We start from the raw sequence: 26,555 nt of genomic DNA, 5'->3' as shown, positions 1-26,555 counted from the left end.
GCTTGTGAACATCAGTATGATTTTCATTACCAGTGCCTGCACAGAGAGATATTAACAGCTCATGCCCATATGTACAAGCAAGGGGCACTATTCAACATGAAAAACGTTTGTAATACTTGTCTGCCCTATGAAGATTAGATAGATGCTGGGATGGATGAAGTAAAGGCAAATGGAAGTTTACTTTGAAGACGGCACCCAGCATTCTTAATTAGTCACACACTACCAGAGGATATGCAAAGTTGACATACACAACATTATAGCAAAGTGTGTCACACATCACAAATAACTGTATGAGTACACACTTCAACTGTTTCATAAAACCTAGACTCAATGTAAAATGTCACAATGATATCACAAGAAAATATACATTGTTGTCATGATTGGAACTTCAGTAAAACCTATAATGCCCTTATACAATATCTCTACATATGTATGCATTTATTTTCATGGCACAGGTAAGCAAAATTTCGGCATTTTTGCACGATAGATTTGTAGTTCATCTGATTGTGTTCACAAAGGACAGTATCTGGTGAGTTTTGACAAATGAATGCTTTTTCTGAGTTTTATTTTTTTATTTCTCATTATCATTATTATTATTTTTTTTTTGTTGCTATAAAGCAATATATAGGGATGTTTTTCCCTGTATTAGTAGCCTGTTAGTGATAGCACTGATATTCCGGAAGGCTCTGCAAGGTACAGGCATGAGAGGCACTGTGAGTGTTGATCCCAGGACCCACTGTTTATGAGTTCACTACCTTGTCCACATAGTCACAGTGATCCCATTACAGGGGAACCTTGTTGTACAGTAACGAGCTGCTTGGTTCCAATGAAATTCCCTCATTATATTGTATATCTTGATACATCAGGGATAAAAACACAAAAGAATATGAAAGGAAAGGGACCTTCAAAATTACCTCTGTTAATCACAGACCCCCCCCCCCAAAAAAAAAAAAAGAATATGAAAGGAACGGCACCAGCAAAAACTACCTCATATAGCAGAGATTAAAACAAAAGAACACATAAAGAATGGGACCTGGAAAATTACCTCGCCATATCAGGTATCTCGCTATCTTGTTACAAGGTTCCTCTGTATAGGGTTAATCGTATTAACATTACAATACCTATATCATCCTATCTCTTTGATGTAAGTATAAAGCAGGGTTCCATTCAACATCTACACCGTAATCACCAATTTGATACAGGTCATTGAACTCTCTCTCTCTCTTTCTCTCTCTTTTTCTCTGCAACTAAATGGCTCATGACCCAGAGAAATGAAAGGAAGCCAACAAAACAACTCCGGGACATCACTCACATAATTATAGGTAGGAAGAAGAGTCAGACATCAGGTCATTTTCATAGTTATGGTGATTGACTTGTGTTAGTTTTACACACAGAGCACTTATCTCATCTTTTGAAAGAGGATAAAGTTTTGATGCTGATTAGAAGACCATCTTTGTACAGCTACAGAAAAAATAGAGAACAAAACAAAACACAATGCATGATATGGGGCAATATTCACATGCAGTGACATTTGTGTGTATTTTAGAATGGATTGTCATTTTCGAGTCTTTGTGTCGGTTTTTTTTAAATTTCCCCACAAGTAGAGTGAAGAAAAAGAACAAAACCTTGGTAAGATCTTTGATATAAAGTATCAATACATCGTCTAATTACACAAGGGTTCATTTTGAATTGTCACTAACCGCTATGCAATATTTTTATGTTTTTTTTTTTTTTGTTTCCAGTACTGTCTGATGGTTCTAATTGCTACTTAATATCACAGTTTATGTTTACATTGAATTATGCGACTGAAAAGCTGTACAATTAACAGAAGAGACACAAAATGATCACTCAAGCATATTACTTCTCAAACACTTCCTGGAGATGTCTCCTATGAGAACAGATATTTCTCCTACCCATGAGGATAGACCTTTTCAGCTTTAATTGCCTGTATGATCCACTTCTAGTTTCACTGCCTAATACAAAAAGTGTGTAGAAGGTTAAAGATGTCATTCTTCAAGGACCATGCTAGATTCTGTCATTTGACCTGGCATAGGTACGCCAAGAAGTTGAGAATACCCGAGTCCTACCCTGCAATTTTGTCATTGAGTTATAAATTTTAAAATGACTTTACAAGGAAAATCTGATGACTTGGCAATTTAGGACACCTTTCCTTAGGATTCTTTGAGTTTTTAAACTTCAGGGAATCACTATTTTTTGGGATGCAAGAAAGATGAAGGGCATATCAACCTGACTGTTAGCATTACCTAATATATATCAAGATTTATATGAGGATACATGACTAATCACCATTACAAATCACAGTGTACAGTGATCAGCATTAGTCATTTATCAAGTATCAATGATCACAGAAAGCTTGATGTAGCATAATATCTTCTATATAATATAAATACTCTGCAATAGCATAAATTAAAATCATATAAAGTATATCAATGAATGAAATCAAAGGAGGCAATGAACACAAGAAATGAAAAGTGAACTTTAAAGTTAGTTTAGCAGTATTTCTAAGCATGTTGAACTATGCTATCTCTGCTAGAGAAAAAAAAAAAAAATTCAAGATGCATCATGGGCATAAAACTGCACTGTATCATGCTTCATGATGTTGAATTAATATGATATACTGCTTGGTCCTGTGGTCAACATGCGCTGGTACACATGTATGCAGACACAATCATGCACTACATGCCTCGGTAACCAAGAATATACATATATTTTCAATCTCTCTTCTTCCTTTTTTTTTTTTTTCCTCTTTCCTGACTTTAGCAATCTGATCACACTGATGCTGTGGTGGTTTCATCCGTCCATTCAGGCCAATGCGTTACAGTCGAGAGCAGTCAAAGAATCTGACGAGGGACCTTTTCTTCCAATGGTCACAACACTCTTGTCTCTCTCGTTTCCACTCTGACAAGGGTTAGCCCGTTGAGGACGAGTCCCGAGTATACTCGGGCAGGTGTCTATACGAAAAGCAAGTTGTAGCAAAATCAGTCCGTCCTCAACGGGTTAAACACAGCTTGAGGCAAAGGAAAGGTCCTGGCTGTTCCAAACGAGGGCAGCAAACAGAGTTCAGAGGAGGAGCAGGAGGAAGCGGCTGTGGTACCATCATCGCGTCAGCGTGTCGAGGACTTTCTCTTCGTCGTTGCCGTGTACGACTAGCTCCCTCTTGATGTCCTCCGACTTGAAACCCAGCTCCTCAAACCGCTGCCACAGACTCAGGAAGGTTTGTGCCTACACAACGCAGGACAGAAGAAGGACACAGTGATAATCTCTTTCACACAGACTCAAGAGGTCATAATTCACAAAGGCAGCTCAAATTTAGTCTATGGAGTATGCAAAGCACTATTGCCTATCAAAATGTGCATAACACATCGCATACCCCAACAGAGAACCAATATTGAATGTGTCCTGACATGCCCATGTGCAACGTACACTGTATACCTACTTTATGCTTGCTCTAGTCCATGGACCAAATCAAAACCAGGGATTTGTTCTAACGACCTTTGCGAATCAGAAAGACTAGAAGTCACATTTGCTGGTACAAATATGATCAAATCACTTTACAAAGTGAGTCACTGATTTGTAGTATCATTAAACACTGTATACTAAGAGAATTCAATTTCCAAATATTATGCTCCCAATTCATGATTCCTGCAGCTTTGGCATTTTGAAAGTCCATACAGGCAAACAAATATCATTCACTGTGCTTGAATAGTTAAGTGTTCTTGAATAGTTAAGTGTTCATAATCACATTCAAAGTCAGCAAAGCTGTGTGTACAAATGAACCTTCGGAATAAATAACCTTATTGCACTTTCGATTAACTAACCTTCAGAATAATGAACCCTATTTCATTTTCAGATTAATTAACCATAGGAACAATGAATTGTAATCGATACAAAACCAAGTCCGGCACATATAAAATTGCAAGTGAGTGTCCGAAGCATCAATTGCTTTTGTTGTTGTTCCTGCTATTGTTTTTTTCATATAAACTTGCCAGAATTTTGAGTCCTGATAGCTCAAAAGATTGTGCAGTTAAAGCCCGATGCACACTACATGACTCATGACTATATGAACTTAACTGAACTGAACTAAGACCAGGGCCACATTTCATAAAGAATTTCATTTGATGACAACTCTTTGCTGGAATGACTATTGTCATGGTAACGACAAGAATACAGCTTCCTGATTGGCTGTTTGCTGTGGAAAGTGGTCATTCCAGCAAGAGTTGTCATCCTAACATCTTTTATGAAATGGGGCCCAGGTTGTATGACCTGGCAACGCACATTATACGATCAGACCACACAACTAGGCTTACGACCGTTCTGGCTTCAGAGCATCCAAAAGAGAAGCGCACACATAGCGCACAGTGCACTTGCATTTTACTGTATTGTGAATGGCTGAAAGCCCACGACCGGTCGTGGAAATTCAACATGTCAAATCTCTACGATTGGCACCAAGACCCAGTCATACAACTGGAAAATGGCAAGGTTGGTGACGTCACACTTCCGGTCTTAAGGTCGTACAAGGTCATACGACTGGTCTGATCGTATAGTGTGCAGCAGGTTTAATACACTGTCAAATACAATATGTCACCGGAGTGAAAGGTGCCTAAAGCAGGAGCTCCAGGGGTACAATGAGCTTGCTGGTCTCAGAGGCACTGTTTACCTTCTCCTGGTTGTTGTCCTGTAGACTGAGAGCTACTTCCACCTTGGCTTCCGGATACCCCTGTCCACATAGGTGATCTACTGCACATAACAAGTCTACCACCTGGAAAAACAGAGAAAAAAAAGAAACACCAGTAGAATATGTAATAAAACCCAGAGCATTACACACACAGAAACAAAATGGCTGCAGAACAATTATTTTCAAACAAGGATACTCATGTCTGGCACAGCTGAAAATGTGAAGGTGTGAAGGAAACTGTGACCCTGGAACTGCACCATTTTCCACCTTCTGATAAACTTTCCTATTTTGTATTGCAGGACAGAATGTTAAATGCAGCAGTGCCATGCCTTTTTTCTTTATACATCAATTTCAATACTGGCATTGAAGCACACGCCATTTAGCTTTAAAGGCAATGAAAAGGGTTCTCACATAGCTTGCTACATAATCAAAACACTTCTAATGTACAATATAATATACCAGAAGGAACCACATGTCTAGCTTATGCAGCAAAGTATAATCTCCCTATAGCAGGGTACCTAGTATACCTTGCATTTATTACTACCATTACCGCTGTCTTGCATACAGGAAAGCAATAATGATGTGATAGAGTATAAAACTAATGACCTGTCTCAGTGCTCTCGAAACAAAGTTCACTTCGCTACAATATTGTAAAAGTGTTAAAACTGGGCACAGTGAACATATTTGCACTGAGTATCATGCCCAGAACAATTTTGCCTTATTCCAAAACAGAATTTGCAAGAATTACAGCTATTTGCCTAACACGTGAAAAATTGTCCACATGTGTGCTGTTGAACATGAAAACCCAATTTTCCTCTAACCCATGACATACCATGCCCACACATACTTGCTTACATGATTAAAGCACAAAACTAAAGCACAGCCTAACAGTCCATAGACTAGGGAGTACAAAAATCATAGAATGTTCGCATTTAAACCTAGCTTACCTTACAAATAACATTGCAAATACATCTCAGTCCATTCTAAAGCGTATGCATCTCTATCTGTCTAATTCTGGCTGATTAATATCTACTGGAACTGTCATGTTTTCTCATAAAAATTCATTTATTTATTAATTTTGCTTCAAATATATCTTTATCGGGAAGATGAGCTTTCTACAGTCAGTCTTACAACCAGGCTTTCAAGCGGGATAATGTAAAAAAGTAGGAATAAAGTACAATGTAGGAACAAAATCTCTAAAAAAGTAGGGAAAAAGTAGGACATAAGAGGGAAAAAGTAGGGCATTTAAGAAAAAAAAGTAGGAATCAGTCAGGACATGTGCAGGCTTTTTGGAGTAGTTTTCGTCGATACTCACCAGAACTCTTGATGTTACATGTAAATCTTAATTTGTACTCACAAACTTGCTGCCTCAGCCTCACTTTTGCTCCTGGGAGAGCCTGGTATTATTTTGAGCGATGAGCGATGATGAGAGCTGATTGAGCACTGCACAGGAGCAAAAGCTGAGGCTGGCAGCAGTCTTAGGTTTGTGGTTGATTGGTGTGTGTTATCCCTCTTTCATGCTGAAGAGGCTCTCCCCACCAGTAAGAATCTACAACTAGAGTCTACTCATCATTTCTGAATATAAATTATTCAAGTAGCCTTGCACATTTTTTTTTTTTTTGCAGGGTTTTTCACCAAAAAAGTAGGAAAAAGTAGGAAAAAGCAGGATTTTGAGCAAAAAAGTAGGAAAAGTAGGGACAGCAGTAAAAAAGTAGGAAAAAGTAGGAAAAGTAGGGCCACTTGAAAGCCTGTCTCTCTTGGTACATTATGGGTTAAGCTGGAATCCCCCCCCCCCCCCCCCCCCCCACCACCATTATCATATGAACTGGAGAACAGGCATTCATTCCAGAGATATGATTGATGTAAACTCTGCAAAAACTTATTTATCTCACCTTGAGAATCCAAGTACCTGATCCACATAATAATCACTTTGCCTAAGAAGGGTTGACTATTTCCACAATGTGGTTTGTTTTTTTCTCAGGACATGTGCCTCTGACAAAATGCAATGACATGAATGCATTAATACAGTGACTCTATTGTCCATAGCACAAGTCCAGGTAGAAAAAGAATTGTGCACTCGAAACAAAATTGTTATTTGCCATGATCCCCACAAGTTTACACATATAAAAAAGGTTCCTTTGTACAAGGAGACATGTAAATGAAAGCGTTGTGGTACTGCAGGCCATTCTGCTCATAAAATGCAGCCTTAATGCCAGGCCACTATTCAACATGAACTTTGTGCCATGCATTGCAAGTTCAAATTCCCAACTTGGCAATGCATAAGCAATTCTATATTCAGTCTGTAAAAGAAACATTGACTGGTTCCATAAAATGAGTCATGCCTGATTTTATTGCCTTCAGGGCAGTATTTCACTCTGTGTTAGGCCTTGGGTCATAATATAACATAACATGACATCACAATGAGCTTATAAAATTTGCCATGCCTTTCTTTCAGGACAGTCAAATTTTCTCTTCTTTTCATGTATAATGCTTCAAAGTGGTAGCATAGCAAACCCAACTACTGTATACGCCGAATATTTCGTGAGGTTTTTATTTTCGTGAATTTCGCGAGTCAGCTACTATTCATGAAATTAAAAACGAGTGAAAATATTCACTGTAATGCTGATAAGAATGTGACGTACGTGTAAACATTTTTCCATTCAGTACAGGACTCCACGATCGTGAATTTAACCACTCGCGAAATTGTTGAGAAGTCCCGATTCACGAAAATTTGGACTCACGAAATATATGGCGTATACAGTACTTTTAAAAACAATGTGTACATATGCAAGCTGCTCTGATTTAATACCTGTCTGTCATCATTGCCAATGTTCTTCACTGCCCGAGCTGTCCGGCCTCTTGGGAAGCCCATCCCTACGATTGTATTCACAAAGTTCTTCTCTTCTACGCTCAGTGCCTCGTACGTGGGATCTTGCTCTTCCATCGCTATGGTACGGATGCTGGCGCTCTCGCCCCCCTGGCTCGTCGGCGCTGGAAGCGGTGTGTATCTGCTCAGATTCTGTTGAAAAAAATGGACATCACATTGCTATTCTTTTCTCTATGCTTTTAACCACCATTCAAGACTGACGGGGACTTTCAAAGCTATGTGTACAGCAGACTTTGGATTCTTGATTGTTATCCTGCCAGGAGTACTTGAGATTATAATGTACAAGCACATTTGTACTGCCTCAACTACCACACGACTGAGATCTACACAAGTATTTCATCAACCTTTTCAGGATGATGATAAAAGATGATGACATATACCAGGTATATGGAACCAATGGCATAAAAAGAAGGGTAATACATGGTGCTGAATCTCTCCAAATATAAATTTACATTAAACAGAAATATTACTCCTGTAGATAAAAGCATACATCATTAGACCCATCTTTCAGTGTGCACTGAAGTCAAATCACATGACAAATTCAACAGCCATTGTCTTGATGGTACAAATTATATTTAAACATTTTATATAATGACATATGATGAATCTACTTCCACTGAAAAAAGAATATCAGGGTGAATGGGATGGGAAAGAAAGCGTGAAAAAAAAAATGAGAAAGATTGAGACCAACATGATCAACAATGCAATATGAAAAAAAAAAAATGATTCTTTTAAAACTCATCTGCTTTTTTTTTTTTGGGGGGGGGGGGGAGGGGGTAGGGTTGGTAGGTAGATGGAGCAAGAAGAAATGTTATGCTGTCAAATACTTGAAATTGACAAATCTCAAAGCCAACTAGATGATTTTTCTTTTTGTTGTTGTTGCTGTGGTTCCCATACTATGTTTGCACTACCTTGTCTAATTAGATTCTTTTTTTTTCTGGATTGATCATGCAAGACAAACAGAATGACAAGGCAATACTTTAAGAATAAAATATGCTTTCAGTATTAAGACATTTCTAAATAAATATGACAACTTGCCACAAAACAGTAAAAGATCACAAAAAGAAAAAAAAAGAAACTCTGACATACAATGCACCACAAAAAGAGCAGATCCCTTAATATTTTCTTTTTTAAACCAGCATAAGGTTTATCTGCAAAACTTTCCAAATATGACTGTCCACCTCAAAACCCATATTATATACAAAATGTAAAGTCACAGATAAAGATTCTCTGTATGGATTAAAACATGTCATTTGGCCTGTCAAACTCAAATTGTTAAAGTTTGTCTTACTCAGGAGAGTAATTTTCCCTCTACCTACTGTCAAAATGTGGTGGCTTGAAACTCAACTTAAAGCCCGTCTGCACTAGCCATTATTTTGATGCCAGAACTTTTTTGTAAAGAGCGCCATCTATTAAAACTTTCGGTGGCCGGGTTACATCCACAGAATTCTAGTTCTGTGGTTACATCGTTATTTTATACTGTGGCTGATCGCCGCCTGCCGGTCAGCGCACGATCTCACAGCAGCTGTGCGCAGAGCCGAGAGAACATACACAAGCAGTGCATATTATGGTGGGGTACCGAGAGCCCAACCCGGCCCGCCCGGCGCGGCCTCAATCTTTCGGCCGATCGCGAGGGAACGGGTTACTAGTCGTGAGAGAGATCCACGACAATCCACTCACTCAGCCCAATGACCTACTCGCTATACACCAGCACAGCTCGCATAGATCTCCTCCCACTGGATCCAGCATTTACCAAGTCGTATCCGCGACATAATCGCAGATTGAAGTTCGACACAACGATCAGAATAAACGATCTGAGTGTTGTAGACAGCACCGAACAGATCGCGAAGTGATACATGTACTAGTAAGTGACAACGCGATACATATAATGGTACGTACCATGGTACTATAGTACGTGGTATACAATCATATACGTATGCACTGGACTGCGCAAGATAATGCGGGATCGAAGCGAGCTGCTGCGCTGCTAGGCCATCCCCTACGTTTACGGGAACCTGGTGATCTGTGTGTTAAGTCTATGGGGGATATCAGAATTCAGTATGGAACGGGTTAATTGCTGCACGCCGTTTGGCATTATGGAAGAAATGCTGGGCACCACAGAGAAAAATGAGCCTTATGATGGCGCTAGACATGTTTCTTTCCGGTGCAGACCCACTTTAAGTGGAGATTTTAGCAGGTTTGTTTGTATTTTTTTAAAACATTTTTTTGGACTGGCACCGCTTTCACTGTGACATTGAACATGCTTTCATTGATACTGCTGCACAGCATACCTAAGTGACCCTAGTCTTTAACTCTTTATTTGCCATGGTGGAAACCCCCTGTGTGCCATGGTGGAAACCCCCTGTGTGCCACGTTATTCTGAGACACGAAGGTAGTCATGCTTTGAGAAAGAATTCTGTTTTTCCAATCTATATAACTTCTACAAATTTCTGTTAAGCTGGACACAATAGTGAGCAAAGATGAAGAGGAATGCCATGCTTGCTTTGATACAAATTGTATGACAAATCTATTTCTTTTTTTTTTTTTTTAATGACCAGTTGCTACATTACTGTAAAGGCATGACTTTTGCACATGAAACCATGAAAGAAACTTAGAATTTACACGCAAATTTAGTTGGGAACACCGCTTGATAGTCAATTACCACATAGAATGCAAGCTGTATGGAAAAGGAACAAAAGCGCGAGAAAAGCTTTCATTGTACCGCGGGATTAGGCGATTTATCGATCAGTTAAAGCGGATTAGTGAGCTTGAGCGAATATGTGAAGTTGGCATGCCGTCGACTGAGTGGGACGTGCGAACATGGAACATAAAGAGTTAAATTCTCTTTTCTCCCTTTTCTATGAAACTGCAACTCCTAGCTGTCTCTTATTCTAATATACATTTTAAATAGGATAAGGTGGATAAGTTTTAACAAGTTATTACTTTAAAGCATAGAGCTTATTTTGTAAAAAAATATGTAGAAAAATGGAAATTAATTTTGTCCTACTTTTTGTATGTTTTGAGCAAAGTGGCAACAAATACTTTCAACAAATATTTTGTCAGCTTTGCATAGGCTTAGGATTAGAAAAAATACCAATAAAGTGTAAAAGAATATTTTGCAGTTGTTGTCCTCTAAATGAATGAATAAATAAAATCACTTGAAGTGAAGAGTAAGAAGTGACTGATGTACATTGTAGTCACACACACACACACACACAGATAGAATAGAATACAAAATGTTATTAGTACACCTTAATGAGAGTAGCTCATTATTCATGGTTATGTGTTAGCGATTCTAAGGCAAGCAGTCACATCCTTAGCAGCAAACATGTGACCCTGGTGTGCTTTAGCACTTGGAAGTATCTGGAACCTCCATTATATTTGTATGTATATACACATGTATGCATGGAGAAACTAGAATGTAGAAGAAAATTCTCTAGATGTGAAGTTGCACACGAATGACTGTACTATCTATCATACATGAAAGATTTTATCATATGTACAATGTACATGCAAATTAACAATGACAGCACAATAACACTCACCATTTGAGGAAAGTTAGCTTCTAGTTCAACCTAGATAGATAGGGAGGAAAGTATACAATATTCACAGCAATCAAACCAAGAAAGGAGAGGTATTTAAACAACATTCAGCATATACGGTACATTGTATGCAACACATCAAACTGTGAGGAAGATCATTATGAAAACACACAGACTACAATTTGGGAAAGAATGAGAAAGATTTCTTAAGACACAACCCAAGGATACCATGCATTTAAAATGCACAACCCCTTAACAAAGAACAAAGACAAAATTATGTTGCAGAAATCTATCATGTAAATGGTAACTCAAATACTATTTGTATGATAACATCGTAATATTCTGATGAGACGTCCGAAACGATGATGGTACAATCATACCAGAAAAGCTGCACTCCAAACTTGAGAAAAATAATAACTTCAGGACATACTTTTGACACACTCAACTCTGAAGTATGCCCTTTGACAAACACATTCAATGACATACATTTCCAATTTCATTTTCACTTTCATTTAGAGGTGTCTGCAACTTTATCATAAACAAAATTTTACAAAGAAAATTATATCATATTATGAAACTAAGGGTACAGTCTGATTTTGCGCTACAAATTATTAAGATATAATAGAGGGTTATCACAAATAAAGAGCAATCAAAATTGTTCTTTCAGTCACAAATTGTTTAATGGGGTGGTAGGAGTTGACACAAAAAGCTGTCAAAGCTTGAAAGTGTATGATCTATTGTTTTTCTAAACACAAGAGGGGCAGGTGCACATGAATGGTGGGCTGGGGATGGGACTGGGTACTTGCTGGCCCTTCAAATATAACCCCAGTTCCAAGAACACACAGGTACAATGTACCTACACATACAGCCTTAATGCCTACAGAATCAGAGCTGTTCCAAGACAGTTGAGTTGTTACTTGATATTCATCAAATTTTAAATATTTGCACAGGAAACAATAATATGCCACATCTAATCTACATGTATATTATGCCAATGTCTCATGTTCATGCCTAAAGATACACTTTTATAATCATCTTATAAGCAACTTTGAAGATCAGTTATAAAATGACAGGTATCTTTGTCAGTCCTTTGGATAAAAAAAAAAAAAAAAAAAAAAAAAATCATCCAAGCAAATCACCTGAAGCCTGGACAAATTCAGAGTTACATTACCTGAAATACATAGATGTTGTTATTTTCCTTCCCTTTTTTAGTAGAAGGAAATCAATAAGACTGAAACAAACTGCAGGAAATTTATATGAAAAAAAGTGATGTATATTTCCTGAAAGATAAATTTGTATGAACTGATTGCCTCAAACCACAAATTTGCCATCACAAACAATACCTACCAGTAACTATAAATACAAGTTTTGTACACCATCATCTAGCCACCACTAAAGAGCACTGTAGACTGACGTCATATGACTAACAAGCAAAAACCCAGTGCATGGAGTGTCAGAGAATTACCTTCTAATCTATGCAAGAAAACTACAACACATTTATAATATTGTATTGTATTGAATCTGTACAAAAATAACCACTGTAGGAAGACCACTTTCATATTAAGGTGGCTTGTACATGTTGTATGTAAACATATCATACTGCTTTATAATTAAAGTATAAATTTGAATATGAGGCAAGCCCCTTGATAGTAGAAAGATTTTCTGGTAAAATCATGTTTTGGGTGGTTTTTTTTTATGATTAAGATGATGAATATGATCGGGAGGTTCTTTAAAGTAACTAGATGTGCAAAACAATTTTATTAACACTTTCTGACAACTACATGCACATATGTAGGCATATCTACACTACACTGTAGTCTTGTAGTACTTTACCTAAAAGGTACAAATCAGAGCACAAGAAAGTTTATCAAAAAAAAAATAATGTGAGGTTATGAGTACCAAGCAATTAATGAAGTGCCATATGTACTGCAGGGCAAGTCCAAGATAAGGTCCCCTCAGAAGGCAAAATTTCATCTTTGCTCAATATTGACATGTCTGGTATCATTTTGAAGCTTATGAGTTGAAGTTTTGATTTCCGTGGAGGAAAAAATGATATTATGTAAATTTATGCAAATTTCAAGGGCTTCATTTGCATAAATGTGAAACACAGCGTTACGTATGGGACATTTATAAAAATTCTTATTAATTCAAAGGAAAGCAAATAATATTTGATTAATATGTGGACATAAGAAGTTCATCACATAGTTTAAGTTGGTATGAAAATTTAGGGATTATGCTAATGATTATGCAAACTAGCTCGTGTCCTATCATGAGATGTCCCATACGTAACAAAATGAGGTCATTTTTTTAGGTTTTTTCTGAAATTGCTAAGGTTGTTTTAATGCCCTTTTGGAAAGTTCTAATTTATTGTTTAGAGAAATTAAATGCCATAGAAAAAAAGTAAAAAAAGTAAAGGAAATATTTTTGATTAGGCATTGAAATAATGTTACGTATGGGACAAATGCGTTACGTATGGGACATCCTCATACATATTGCATGTGAATGCATAGCAGCAAGCTGGGAAGGTCTCTCAGTACACAAATGGTCAATCATCCTAAAGAAAGCATCCCAACATTGTAGCTATACTTTTTGAGTTATAGACACTTGAAACAATACATGAACTTGACTGAACAATTTTCAGAAAGGGGGAGGGGAAAATGGCAAAACACACAATGAAAAATCAGCATTAAAGGGATGGTATAGTTTTTTGTAGAAATGGGTATCCAGTTTTCAACATTTAAAGAGATGATTGGAAACCAATTATATGAATTACTTAAGAGCATCAAATCCTAAGACTAGAGGAATTCACAGTTTATGTGATGGAGATCCAATTTGAAATGGTTGTGATATATATGGAAAAAAATAAAAAGTGTTTTTTATTTTTTATTGCAAGTGATACACAAATTGTCCTTATTCAGTTTTCAGTAGTAGCCACAACAAAATTCATGGGTATACATACTGAGGTGTGACTCGAATCAATGACCTAACTGCTAGACAGACATCATATATCTACTCGATCACTGGGGTTCCACGCAGCAGGTATTGCTTATTTATTAAACTTAATATTTCTTGTGTCAAGTTGTTTTTTATTGAAACTAAATGGCAAACTGCCCTTCATCAATGGAAGTAAACACTTTAAACTTCAATTTTTCAGTAGTAACCATCCTGATAAAAATAGGGCATACATACTCAGGTTGGTCATAAAAAATACAGAATATGAATGTGATTATGATGGTAAATATCTGGGGAATATTGTTCCCTTGTCAATCTGGATCAGTATTTGAGTAATTTCAACTGATTCCACCTCAATCATTATGCAAACATTTGTTTATGGGTATTTTGCAAAATTATTTTGCAAAATACCCATAAACATGAGTTCTCCACACACTAAACGAATGGGGGACAAAGGGCATGCATACCCAGGTTGGTCATAGAAATATAAAAATATGATTGAATATGATTATGATGGTGAATATTTGGGGAATATTGTTTCCTTGACAATCTGGATCAGTATTTGAGTAGTTTCAACTGATTTTACTTCAATAATTATGCAAAATACCCATAAACATGGTTCTTCACAAACTAAATGAATGGGGGACAAACTGTCCCATACGTAACTGTCCCATACGTAACACGTCATGTCTGTCTTTAATTAGAACCTGTAATTAGAGCTTTTTGCCTAATGACATGAAACTTACCTGTGATAATCTTGAGTGTTGTGACTTTCATCACAGTGAGTTACAAGTTGTAGAATGATATACTTTCAGAGAGTTTTGAGGTTGAAGAAAATGTTCAAAAAAACAAAATTTTTCTGGTCCCATACGTAACAGCACATATTTTCTCTTCTAGAATATAATTGTCAGGGTCATTTTTCTCAATTTTTTACATGATTATACTTCTCCTAGATATCAATCACCATGATGAAGTTCAATATGATCAAAGGCCATTAACACTATTTTTCAGGTCATAAAAGTCTCTGAATGTCCCATACGTAACGTGCGTGTTATCTTGGACTTGCCCTGCATTGTTTCTCTTTCTTCCTGTCTTCCTCTTTTTTCTCTCTCATTCACTCTTTCTGTGTTTCCTTCTCCACCTCTCTCTCTCTCTCTCTCTATCATATTACAATGTACTGCATTGTTTGTATTGCAACATGGTGATACTTTTCTGGCAACTGTCCCTACTATCAGTGTGGTTTTCCCCCGATTTCTACCTGTACAGATCTCTACTGGCACATGCTGGTACTGTTCTCATGGTCAGTTTGGTTTATTTCTGCTATCAACATGAGAGAACCTTCACGCATGTCACAGGAATGCATTGTACATGGACTCAAAGGAATTGCAAAACTGCCCTTATCAGTTGCTTTATAAGTGTCTACAGGTTTGGGGGGTTTCTAACACTGCCTACTTCTAAAGTGTTGCATGTGTACACGAGATTACTTTGCAAGCACAGAATAATGGGTTCAAAGACACAATATCAACTGCCTGAAGTGCCTATATATGAAATCATAGCTTAATGCTGACAAAAGTACCTAAACACTGATAGAAACCAATGAAACAATGATCCACAGTACACTGTTCATTATTACTTTACGAGCATACATGGCTACACAACAGGGGTGATTTACAAACACACAATTATATTTTGAGGTCCTCTTGCTTTGAACCAATTAACCTTATGGCATGGAAACTTGCATACACATGCCAGATTAAACAAGGGGAGTGTGCAATGCATTTACATAACAAAAAAAAACAACAACAACAACCCAAAAAACAAGTGTCCTACACACATCATGCAAGCATGACTTATTCAAAATATGTTCACATAAACAATGGAAAATGAAACAAACAAAACAAACAGAAGAAAGATTAAACTAACAAAAAAAAAAACCCAAAGTGAGATTCATTTATTTGGTAGCAAATCTGCTAATTATACTATTCTCCAGCAATGAGCAGGCTACTATTAGTATTGAGGTCACTTTACTAATCAGACATCATTATTCACATCTTATCAGATACAAATACTGTACTCTTGATATGAATCCACAGTACACTGTCCTACTTAAATTGTCAATATATAATACAAAATATGCTTGCAATTTGCAAGCAAACTTGTGCTCCTTTTTTGTATATACAAGTTATATGTATCATATTGCTAATAAGGGTAAAATCTGAGCAAGTGTTTTCTATTCAAGAAAGCTTAATAGACTACAATGTATGCTTCAGAAGTCTGTAAAGTAATTGCTCTAGATATATGGCTTTTATCTAGCAGCCTGTAGGAATATCTGCAAGGCGTATCACTTGAGTTAAGTATAAAAGTACTTCACTGCATTTTGATTTTACTCACGGGCACGTTGTATACCATACCTGTTCACAATAAAATTCTGTATTAAAAGTGTAGAGATTTTCATGTTATTTTTCAATTTGGCTGTTCAAACCCCCACCCCCCCCCCCCAAAAAAAAAAAAAAAAGAGAGAGCAATATCTTTAAATATCATTCACAGACTAAAAAAAAACACACCCAACAACAACAAAAGTACAGTATGTCTAACTGGCATAACCTGCTTTCGTTTCCTAGCTCACATCTGTTTACAGGATCTATGTACAAGCTACACAATATCATGTTCATCTGTTCTTGGAAGTTATTTGACACTGTCTGGCAAAAATTGAAATATAATTAAATTTGCACATTCCATACAGTGAATGTACAAACGTATGACCTATCTTGGCAAAGATAGGGAATCATCATGAAGGACATGATTGTGAATTTGGAAACTTAATGAGGTGTACAGGTGTACATGTATCATCTCTCAGTATGGAATATCACATTGTGTGAAATTTTGGCAAGCATTCTGATGTCCTAAACTACAAAACACACTGAATGCTCTATTGCTTTGACTTTCATATCACCAAACAACATACTTACCAGTATGTTGTACATTGGCCATTAGAAAGATTGTAAAGCTCTTGTTAGCACATTATGAATACAGTGTGCAGAATATCGTGACCAAGAAAAGGCAATATAACACAATATGATCCTTTCCTATTCATCTACATACGCTAGCTGTTCTCATTAAGTTGATTGATTTGCATTCTGTGCAGATATGCACAAGGAAGCTAGGGCAGAGCTTAGCTTATGAAGCTGAACGTTTTGCCCCGTTCAACACAGTTGCAGGATTATTACCCTGATGCGCATTTAAACAGAGTACATGCAGGGTTCGAAATTGGCGATGGTCCGCTGGCCATTGGCCACCCAAATTCATGTCGGACTAGCTAAAAATCATAAAATTCTGAAGTAACTAGTCCGTCTGGCTAGCCAAAATATTGCTTCATTGTCAAAATTGATTCTAAGTAGTCCGCCTGGCTAGTTAAAAAAAAAGTTAAGTGCGACCCCTGACATGATAGAGAATATATTGTTCACAAAATCAGTATTTACATTCTTTACATGTACGAGTATGTTATTGCATGACACCTTTTTGCCTAAAATTCATCAGGATCAGAAGTATTCATCATTGATATGAGATGTTATGTGGTTGAGTAAATGATTTTTTCTAAAAGCATTTTTTAACACTGTTTGGCCATTTACAATTCAAATCCGAACTACAGAAGTTCAAACAATATGTCAGCCATGCAGAAATTTAGGGTAACACCTCATCCAACATTGAAATGTTTCTCAGCTGGTAATCCCTTTGGAAAAATTATGAAGAACTCATTTTAAGGTATTTTCATAAACCTCTTGAATGTGTACTACACATGCAACAGACAAACCTGATGTGAGGTTCATTTTCCTGCTACTTCATCAACAAGAAATAAGGAGCTTACAAAGAAAAATACAATTTTATCCAAAGAAGCATCACGCATGAGCACTATTGACCTTATAATGTACTGCTTTAAAAGACAGAACTAAGAAACCATGCAAATACCCCTTCATTTACAATGATCATAAAAGACATTACATGATGTGCACAAGTTTTTATTTGTCTTTTTGCATGGGAACAGAGCCGATGAATGGGAAAACTGCAACAAAGATTTAAACTAACTCAAAATTTGAGGAGCAGACATAGGGTGCAGACACAGCAAATGTGTGTAAGAGTGAAGGCAGCATTGTGATGCATCTCAGTCTTTGAAAAACCTGAGCTTTGTTTTGTTTCGGCCATTCAAGCAGTGCAGCAAAAATTTGATGAGGATACCACCAAAAACAAACACCACAGCCTTTGAATGAAACATTGGCAGTGACAATCTTGCAACACGCAGTTGATTATTGCAAAGGAGAAATGCCATACTCACCGCTGGGTAGTTTGGTGGAGGCTCCATGGGAATTGGTGATGGAGTTCCATGAGGCGGCAGCGATGTGTCCATGGGCGTGTATGGAGGAGGCGCCATACCTCCATGATCTGACACCTGCAGACCTGACCCATGTGAGTCAAGTGACAGTAGACTTACGTCAGAGTTCTCCCTGGAAGGGGTGATAGGCGGGAGTGGGCTCCGCTGGCCAAAGACTTCACTTCTCACGGGTGGCAACCTCGTAGCGAGGTCAGTGGCTGCAGTTCTGTTTGGCTGAACAACACCTGGCGGCTGGTTCGGTATTGACCTGCTGGAAATGTCAGGGCTGTACGCTGTTGTCGTTTGGGTCTGTGGAGCTATGCCTCCCGACGAGAATGATACTCGTTCAAAACTGACATCAATGCTGGTTTGATGACCATCATCAGTTGCGTCCAAAGAATTGGTTTTGCATAGAGATACCTCTGGCTCCGAATCTGTCTGTGGGGGACTGGATTGCTGAATTTCCATGCTTGCAACCATCGTGGCAGGTGGAGGGGGTGCGGAATTAGCAAGTACATTACGTAGTTCCTCCATATCATTGATGGTCTCTAGCTCAGTGAGCTCAAATGGATCAAATGATTTGCCTTCAAAGTCTGCCCAGCTGTCCATTGCAGAATTATCAATACTTGATTCTGGCTTTGCGCTGCTGTTCGTGAGAGGCACGGGCTGAAGTATCTCCTGGCCTAGGTTTGCTGCTGCTGGAGGCAACAGAGGGCGCTGCGGGACGCTAGCCTGCATCGGGAACTCACTGTGTCCCAGGGGTGTGTCCTCGGGCACAGGGTCTTCTCTCTGGAGAGCAGCTTCGGCTGCTTCCGCTCCGAGCTGCTGCTGTTTTCGCTGCTTCTCTCGCTCAGCCTCTGCCCGCCTAACTCCCTGAAGCCACTGCAGGTAGGTATTCTCAGTGCTAAAATCATACTGCAGACAAACACAAATCACAGCCCACAAATATAATAAATTAACCAATTCATATGACTCTTAGATTGATAATTTGGTGGCATTATCTATGTTGAAAACTAAATTTTTGAGACAAAGAATTGCAACAAGACTCCTGATACTAAAAAAGGATAAAAATCTTTGTATTCTCCCACACATCAGGACTTTCTATACTAGATAGTGCGCTGAAATCCACAGCATATTCACAGAACAAAATTTCTCTAAAAAAGAAAAGAAAATAAGGATGAATGAGCAAATTGACATGTTATTCTACTGTCAAGCAGTCTAGGTAATGGTATTTTAAAAGTTGTGTGTTTACAAAGACCTGGGCACTAATAATGCAGTTTACAACTTTCAATCAGTGTTTCATATTCAGATCAATACTGATAATATAAGAGTATTTTACATACTGGAATGCAGCAGCTGACAACCTCAAGTTCATTGTATTGGACATATTTGGACACACCCAATTGTGAAGCATTCATTTCGTACACAAAGGCATATATTGCCACATTTCCGTGATCACATGTGTGACTAGGCCCAAGAGACTGAGTGAAAGCCTACTGAACCACGACAGTTCCCGGACAGCCACTTTGAGTCAATGATCATCCTACGGTATTGATGGAATGTTTGGAAAAGGAAGCTCATTTTCATACCTTTTTATGATTTGCAAAATTTCACTGGCATGCCATTAATAGTACATGTGTAGGTGAAACTTTTGTATTGTTAATTGCAAACAGAGTTGATTACTGATGTGATCAAACTCTCTCTGCAAGTCAGCATTGCCACAATTATTCAAATTCATGAAATCCTTCCGTCGAGATGTTTTCATTGCAAGTGATTGACAAATTGGACTACATCGACGTAAATAAGCACCGAATTGATCAGCCCTTTAGTAGTAGCCATGGTAAAAAATCATGGGCGTACATACTCCAGCAGGATTCGAACCTATGACCTCCTGATCTCCGGACAAGCGTCATCTCTACACTAGACCACCGAGCTTCCGCCCAACAGCAAGTGTTGGTTCTAATCCTTATAGCATGCAGCGGGTACTGCGTAATTATTCAAATTCATGAAATTCTTCTGTCGAGATGTTTTCATTGCAACTGACTGACAAATTGCCCTACATCGACATAAATAATTAAACAATTGCTTAATAGAAAAGACAGCATAAATATGGAAGTTCAAGCATACCTCCAGTGCCTGAGAAAGAGAGCGGGGTTCCTCTTGCTTGTATTCTAGAGGAAGGAGAACCTTTGCAGTGGGCTTGAACTTGTCATTCAGACGCATCTCAATACCCTCTGCACTGGACACTGGTTGATGTTTTGTTGGGGAGGAGCGTTGGAGAAAAGAGCATCAAAATTTGCTAAAAATGACAGGTTTCACAGCAGGCCAAGTATTATGCCATTTCCATGCCCAAATACATTTGTACTTGTAAGTCAATAAGGAAATGACTGTGAGTATTTAATAGCATGCAAGTCTTATATCATGATACTGCAAGAACTAGTATCTCTGAAGAAATGTTTCCTAGCACATATAGAAAAGCAAGATAAAGATGTACCTCTATAATCAAGATTCAGGATTATTGTTGATATGCTTTCAGCTTTCAATCAGACCATTGGCGACATATTTCAACTCAATGAAAAAAGTATAATCTTTTTAATGATTAACATACAGCCTCAGGGTCCCGCCTTTGCATGACCACTAGCTCTCTAGGCTGCCTATAGGCAGCTAAGTAGCACTGCACTGGGCATCTGTTTGCAGATCTGCACATCTCTTCCATTTTGCGATCCTCTTCTTCATCCTTCTCTTCAGCCTCCTCTTTCTCCTCCTTCTCTTCCTTCTTCTCTTTGCAGAAGAAGGAAGCTTTGTAGCTCAGCTTTGCTGTTGCCTCAGCTTTGCAGTTGCCTCTAACAGAAGAGTGCATGAGAGCTTTGCAAAATATGAGTAAAGGTCGAACACTCAGATATCTACTTACCAGAGTATGCCCTGTGCAGAGTCTGAGATCCGTAAGCCATTGCAGCTGGAATCTGCAAGAGGGGTCAGTAAAGAGGACACTTTATGAGGAGACTTTGCCGTATAGATAACTAGATCATTTAAACCAGTGCTTTCACTAACAGTACTTTTATGATTTCATCTTACTGAACAACTCTGTTTTAGATGTGTTCGCAAGAAGACTAACTGATCTACAGGTGACAATCTCTTCAGAAAAACAACACATACATTGCACAACACTGAACAGTTAAACGGGAACACAATACATCAAATAAATCCATTGCAATGTGAAGATCTGGGCCACTATGTGACCACAAACATCAACCTCCTCCCCCCCCCCCCCCCAAAAAAAAAAAAAAAAAAAAATAATAATAATAATAACAATTATTCTTCAGTCCACTGTATGGACAGGCTGAAAAGAAACAAAAAGTTATAATAATGACAAAGAAATCACCACCAAAAAATACAGATGAAAATCTGAATTTTCACTAACTCTCATTTTTAGTCCAGGGCTTCTTTACTTACTACTATTGCAATGTCTCAGGAAAATATCTTGGTCAATGTTTACATTGTGCCAAAAACAGAGTTACTGTTTTGCAAATGAATGTAAGGCAACACTGCACGCTGGCACTGGTCCGACGGTCCAGGACCAGTAAAAACCATTGTCGGACCAGTAACTTTTTCAGGAATGGACCTGCAAAAAATAGAAAAACTTGGTACCTATTGGTCTGACAGACAAGTCGGACCAGCACAAAAAAATGTGTAAGGTGTGCAAATGAATGATTAAAGAATGATAAAGTATTAACTCATGGAAGACTGGAGTGACCTCTTCCTCCTTTTTGGCTTTCTGTTTTCTAGTTTGTTTGTTTTTTGTTTTGTTTTTTTCTCTCTCTCTTCATCAAGATTAAAATAAACAATGATATTTACATAATATTTCCATATTGATTGTGTTGATTATTAATGCATAGAATTTAAATCATAATGCTAGTTGCCCTTTCACTTAATGTGAGAAAAATATTTTCATTCATTGTGGATGTCAAAAGCATCCACACCAAGTGCTAAACTTGGATGAAATGGACCCATGCATGTTTTACAAAGATCCACTTTTCTCAGTGACCACTGAACCAAACTAATTGGGATTTCTGCAAGATGTAGGTAACAAGTTATACATGTACCTATGATGTAGTTTCATACCCTGAAATAGCATCTAGATTGTTCGCTTATTATGAAATTTATCAGATGCAGGTCCAATGACAATTTTTTTTGGCGCAAACTATACGCTAAAATTTTCACAGTGGTTTTCACTGTTGCATATTGAATATATATGATTATATTCCCCTTGGCTGTGAAGTATCAACATGTATGCATGTTGCCTGGCTCCAACTTGCAACTACTGTATGCTGCGCGGTGGTGTACATCATGTAACCCCTTGCTCATCAATGTGCCAGTGCATGTAAAACAGTGTACATACATACACACACACAAACACACACACCCTTACGCACCCCTGCCCTGCAAGCACGGTGCACTTCCTCATTTGTTGTATTAACCCGCATCTCGCATCAATATTCCAATAGAATCACAAGTTCACTGATCGATACCGGAAATTTGCAACTATCGTCTTCAAACGCGAACGATGCGAAATAGTTGTGCGCTAAGGAGGGGGCCAGCAACTCGTCACCCATGCTCCCATAGACAAAGCACATAAAAGACTTGACCGAAAGATCGGTCTGTATCTGTCCGTCGGGGAATGTTCCGCGGAGACTGCGTCTGGCTTCACGGATCCCCTCCGTATACAGACCGAAGTCAATGATGCCAGCTACTGTGTGGCAGTAGCGCACAGATAAAACGTTACGATAAACCAAATTACAGGCAGCTTTTTTACATTCAAACAAGTTTGACATGATATGACACATTATGCAGCAATATTTGGGGTTAATTTCTCACATTTTGCAATCGAAATACTCACAGTAACGCGGTTATAATGCAGAAATTTTATCCATATCGCAACATCGCCGTTCGCTAGCTGTAAGTCGCCATTTTGAATCTGTAAACCAATCACATGCGAGGTACTTTATTAAGTAAAAAAACACGTAGAAACTACCTCGCATGTGATTGGCTAATAGATTCATACTGTATGTTTCTGCAGTTTGAACGTGACGACGCGACGGGCTGGTTGATGTGTGTTTTGCGTTGAAAATTCGACCGAAATATTGGATTATTCATTAATCTGGTGAGTGTAGTCTGTTCTTGAATAGTTGATTTAACTATTCAAGTTTAAATTTGCCGACCTAGGGCCGTGAATTAGACGCAATCGAGAAGGGTGAGGTACCTCACCCAATTTTCCATAGAGACAGTGGTTAAGAACATCCACACAGCAATGGGTACTACAACCTTCCGTCTGTCTACGGAGGACGGCGTTAATGGCAAAATACAAAAGAGTCCTCCGGACAGACGGATCTTTCTGTCTAATAAAAGACGTGTGCGGGTGACCGTGATGCTCCCATAGACATACACGTCAAAGATGCGTGCGGGTAACCGTAATGATACTTATAACACATATTCCTAATATAAATTTCAGATTTTCGCAAAAAACTCTTCGGTTTTCACCACAATTTGCTTGGTTGTGGTAGTCCTGCCAAGTTTCAATTGTACTGAACACAATCCCAGGCATGAATTCAGAGCTACCAAGTCTCACGCATTGTGAGTGAGACTCAAGCATTTAGGGTCTGTCTCACAATCTCACGCATGACACCCATTTTTCTCACGCATTGGGAGCATAGCTTTAGGATTAAAGTGAGAGTTGCAATTGAAGGCATATTTCCCTTTTGTCTTTCAAAATAAGTAAAAAAAATAGTCACGTAAGTGTGCAATAGCTTGTGAACACCACTAAGAGCTAAAAATTAAAAAAAGCTCCCTACCGTGGGAGGGCAGACACCCCCCTCCCACACCCTCCCCTCGCTCAGTCACTTCTCTCTGTCGCTCACGCACATGCGTGTGTGCAGAGATGCCGAGTCTGAAAATCTCACTCATAAAATTTTTTTGAACTTGGCATCTATGCATGAATTAGGCCTATTATTCAGTGCGTTCGTAACAATTTTAAACAGGGTGACGGTATTCGGGTCCCTGGCGAGATGCAGGCACCTCACTATAAATCTAGTCTATACTTTTTTAGTGCCCCTTTGACTTTATCATGTTTTGCAAGGCACTCGTAGCAGCCACCCTGCGAAATATCACAAATTTCGCAAATAGGCTCTCATTGTCTCAATCATCTAAATATTTAACAGCACCCACCCAAAAATACTGACAGAAATTTAGACTAAAATTTGCTTTGCACGCACTGCCAGCAAATCTTTGTAATGTTTATGCGTTTTAATAATAGAAACCACCTAACGTTAGGCCCGCATACTGTTACTGGATCTGTTTTTTTTTTTTTTCCTGAGATTTGATCACATTTTATCACTGTTTAGGTGTCTGAGTTGTAGTCTAACATTAGCAATTTGATTAGTTAGACAGTCCCACAGGCCACACTTTGTCACTTGCACTTTCTTCTGAACATCAACTTCAAGTTCAAGTGTGTGTTTGTTTGTTTTTTAGTTTGTTTGCAATTATCATGAAAAAACTGACAAAGTGCAAAATAAACAACCTACAAAGAATTACACTTATAATTGCAAATTGCAGTTAGATGAAAAAGCTGACAAAGTGCAAAATAAACAACCTACAAAGAATTACACTTATAATTGCAAATTGCAGTTAGATCTACATTCTGTGAGTTATGTTTATCAATTATTTATTTTTTACCTTGTGGGCGCATGGGCACCTACCTTCTGCACCATGAAACAACAATCAGAATCACTTCAAACACAGCCTGCTGCAGTCCTGTCTTGCCTTTTTGGGGTTGTAACGAACGATTCAGGTAAAGTAGAATCTATATAATTACAGATTAATAGCATCTAGACCATCTTAGATGATAGAAACAGCGACGATGTGATGAATATCATCTATGCAAAAGGAGCTTAATACCATTCATTCATGATGATAAGGGGAATATACCTACACTATAGCTATCACTTCTTCGGCACTCGACTCGGATCAATGCTTCACACACACTGTGCAATAGCATTTCGTATACAGCTAGCTAGCTAGGCTAGCTGCATAGGGTTTTCAGCTCGTTCGTATGTTATTGCCAAAAATAGGATGTGTCATCACACTTGCTTGTACACTGTTTGTACATTAGCCTAAAACAACCTCGTCCGCATGAGCCGTAGCATCGGTAATAGCACTGCCGCGCAGTAAGCACTGCCGCGCAGTAGCACTGCACTAGCTAGCTGGCTGCCATGCATGCATGTAACGAACCTTCTGAAACCCCTTTCATCCCCGGGGGCGAGGGAGGCAGTACAAGTGATTTATCCGGTAGATGGCGTTGTTTGCTTTATCGTCTGCTGATGCTGAACATATTATGCATGTACAAAGTTGTATGTGCATGCACAATCTGGAGCAACAAAAACCAATTACCAAGCATCACTGCACTGATCGAGTATTTTACATAAAGCAAATTGTTAAGATTGGGGAAAATGTCTTTACAATTTCGACTGTGTACAATGTATGTAAAACGGAACCAAATCATATCAAAACAACTATGTATCCGTATTTCATCATCACCACCATCGCCATCGCCATCGCCAGCAGTGATGATGGTAAGTAGAACACAAGATCCCATATGTTCAAATCCATGTCAGTATCATTCTTTAACAGCTCAGTCGTGACTATCGACAGCTCTGCATTTTGCAACAGTTAACATGCAAACCCAGAAACAGGGACTTTCTCTAATCCCTCATATAGGAATCAATTGTTCTCTTTTGTGATGTGTTCTATAGTATAACTGAATTGTAGTGAAGTCAGATTTGTATTTCCGTAAACTGAGACATGAAATGAATGTTTACTTAATTTACATTTCCTTGGACCTTGGCTTTATTAGCTGCTGTTTAGAATCTAATCTTTATTGACATGACAAATCAAAAGTTCAATGGTGTTTGTCTCTTGAGACAAATGCTAATAAAATTATGCCGGGGCCAACTAGACAGGGGGTGCACTGATGATGGAAGTGCAGGGAGAAAAGTCAGTTCAGTTCGGGAAACCCACTCACAAGGGGGGCCCCTCCTTATAAGTAACCCGTCCCCCTTA

At 38.3% G+C, this 26,555-nt stretch overlaps 1 protein-coding gene across 1 annotated transcript; it reads right to left on the bottom strand.

Moving 5' to 3' along the window:
• Nucleotides 1–2,637: 2,637 nt before the first annotated feature.
• LOC139720342 (ubiquitin-associated protein 1-like) lies at nucleotides 2,638–25,394 on the bottom strand. The gene is made up of 7 exons (XM_071631705.1): nucleotides 25,196–25,394; nucleotides 21,355–21,406; nucleotides 20,571–20,689; nucleotides 18,408–19,358; nucleotides 7,506–7,715; nucleotides 4,679–4,780; nucleotides 2,638–3,243 (listed from the first exon to the last, which is right to left on the bottom strand). Exons 1-7 carry the CDS (start codon nucleotides 25,205–25,207, stop codon nucleotides 3,118–3,120), a joined length of 1,572 nt encoding a protein of 523 aa, XP_071487806.1. The 5' UTR covers nucleotides 25,208–25,394; the 3' UTR covers nucleotides 2,638–3,117.
• Between the last annotated feature and the right edge of the window lie 1,161 nt (nucleotides 25,395–26,555).

The sequence above is a fragment of the Diadema antillarum genome, unplaced genomic scaffold, assembly GCF_040938485.1.
Source record: "Diadema antillarum isolate AM-2024a unplaced genomic scaffold, OU_Dant_1.0 scf00000127, whole genome shotgun sequence".
Classification (NCBI taxonomy): Eukaryota; Metazoa; Echinodermata; class Echinoidea; order Diadematoida; family Diadematidae; genus Diadema; species Diadema antillarum.
The sequence above is the reverse complement of the archived record's forward strand: the minus strand, read 5'-3'. Positions and strand labels throughout refer to the sequence as shown.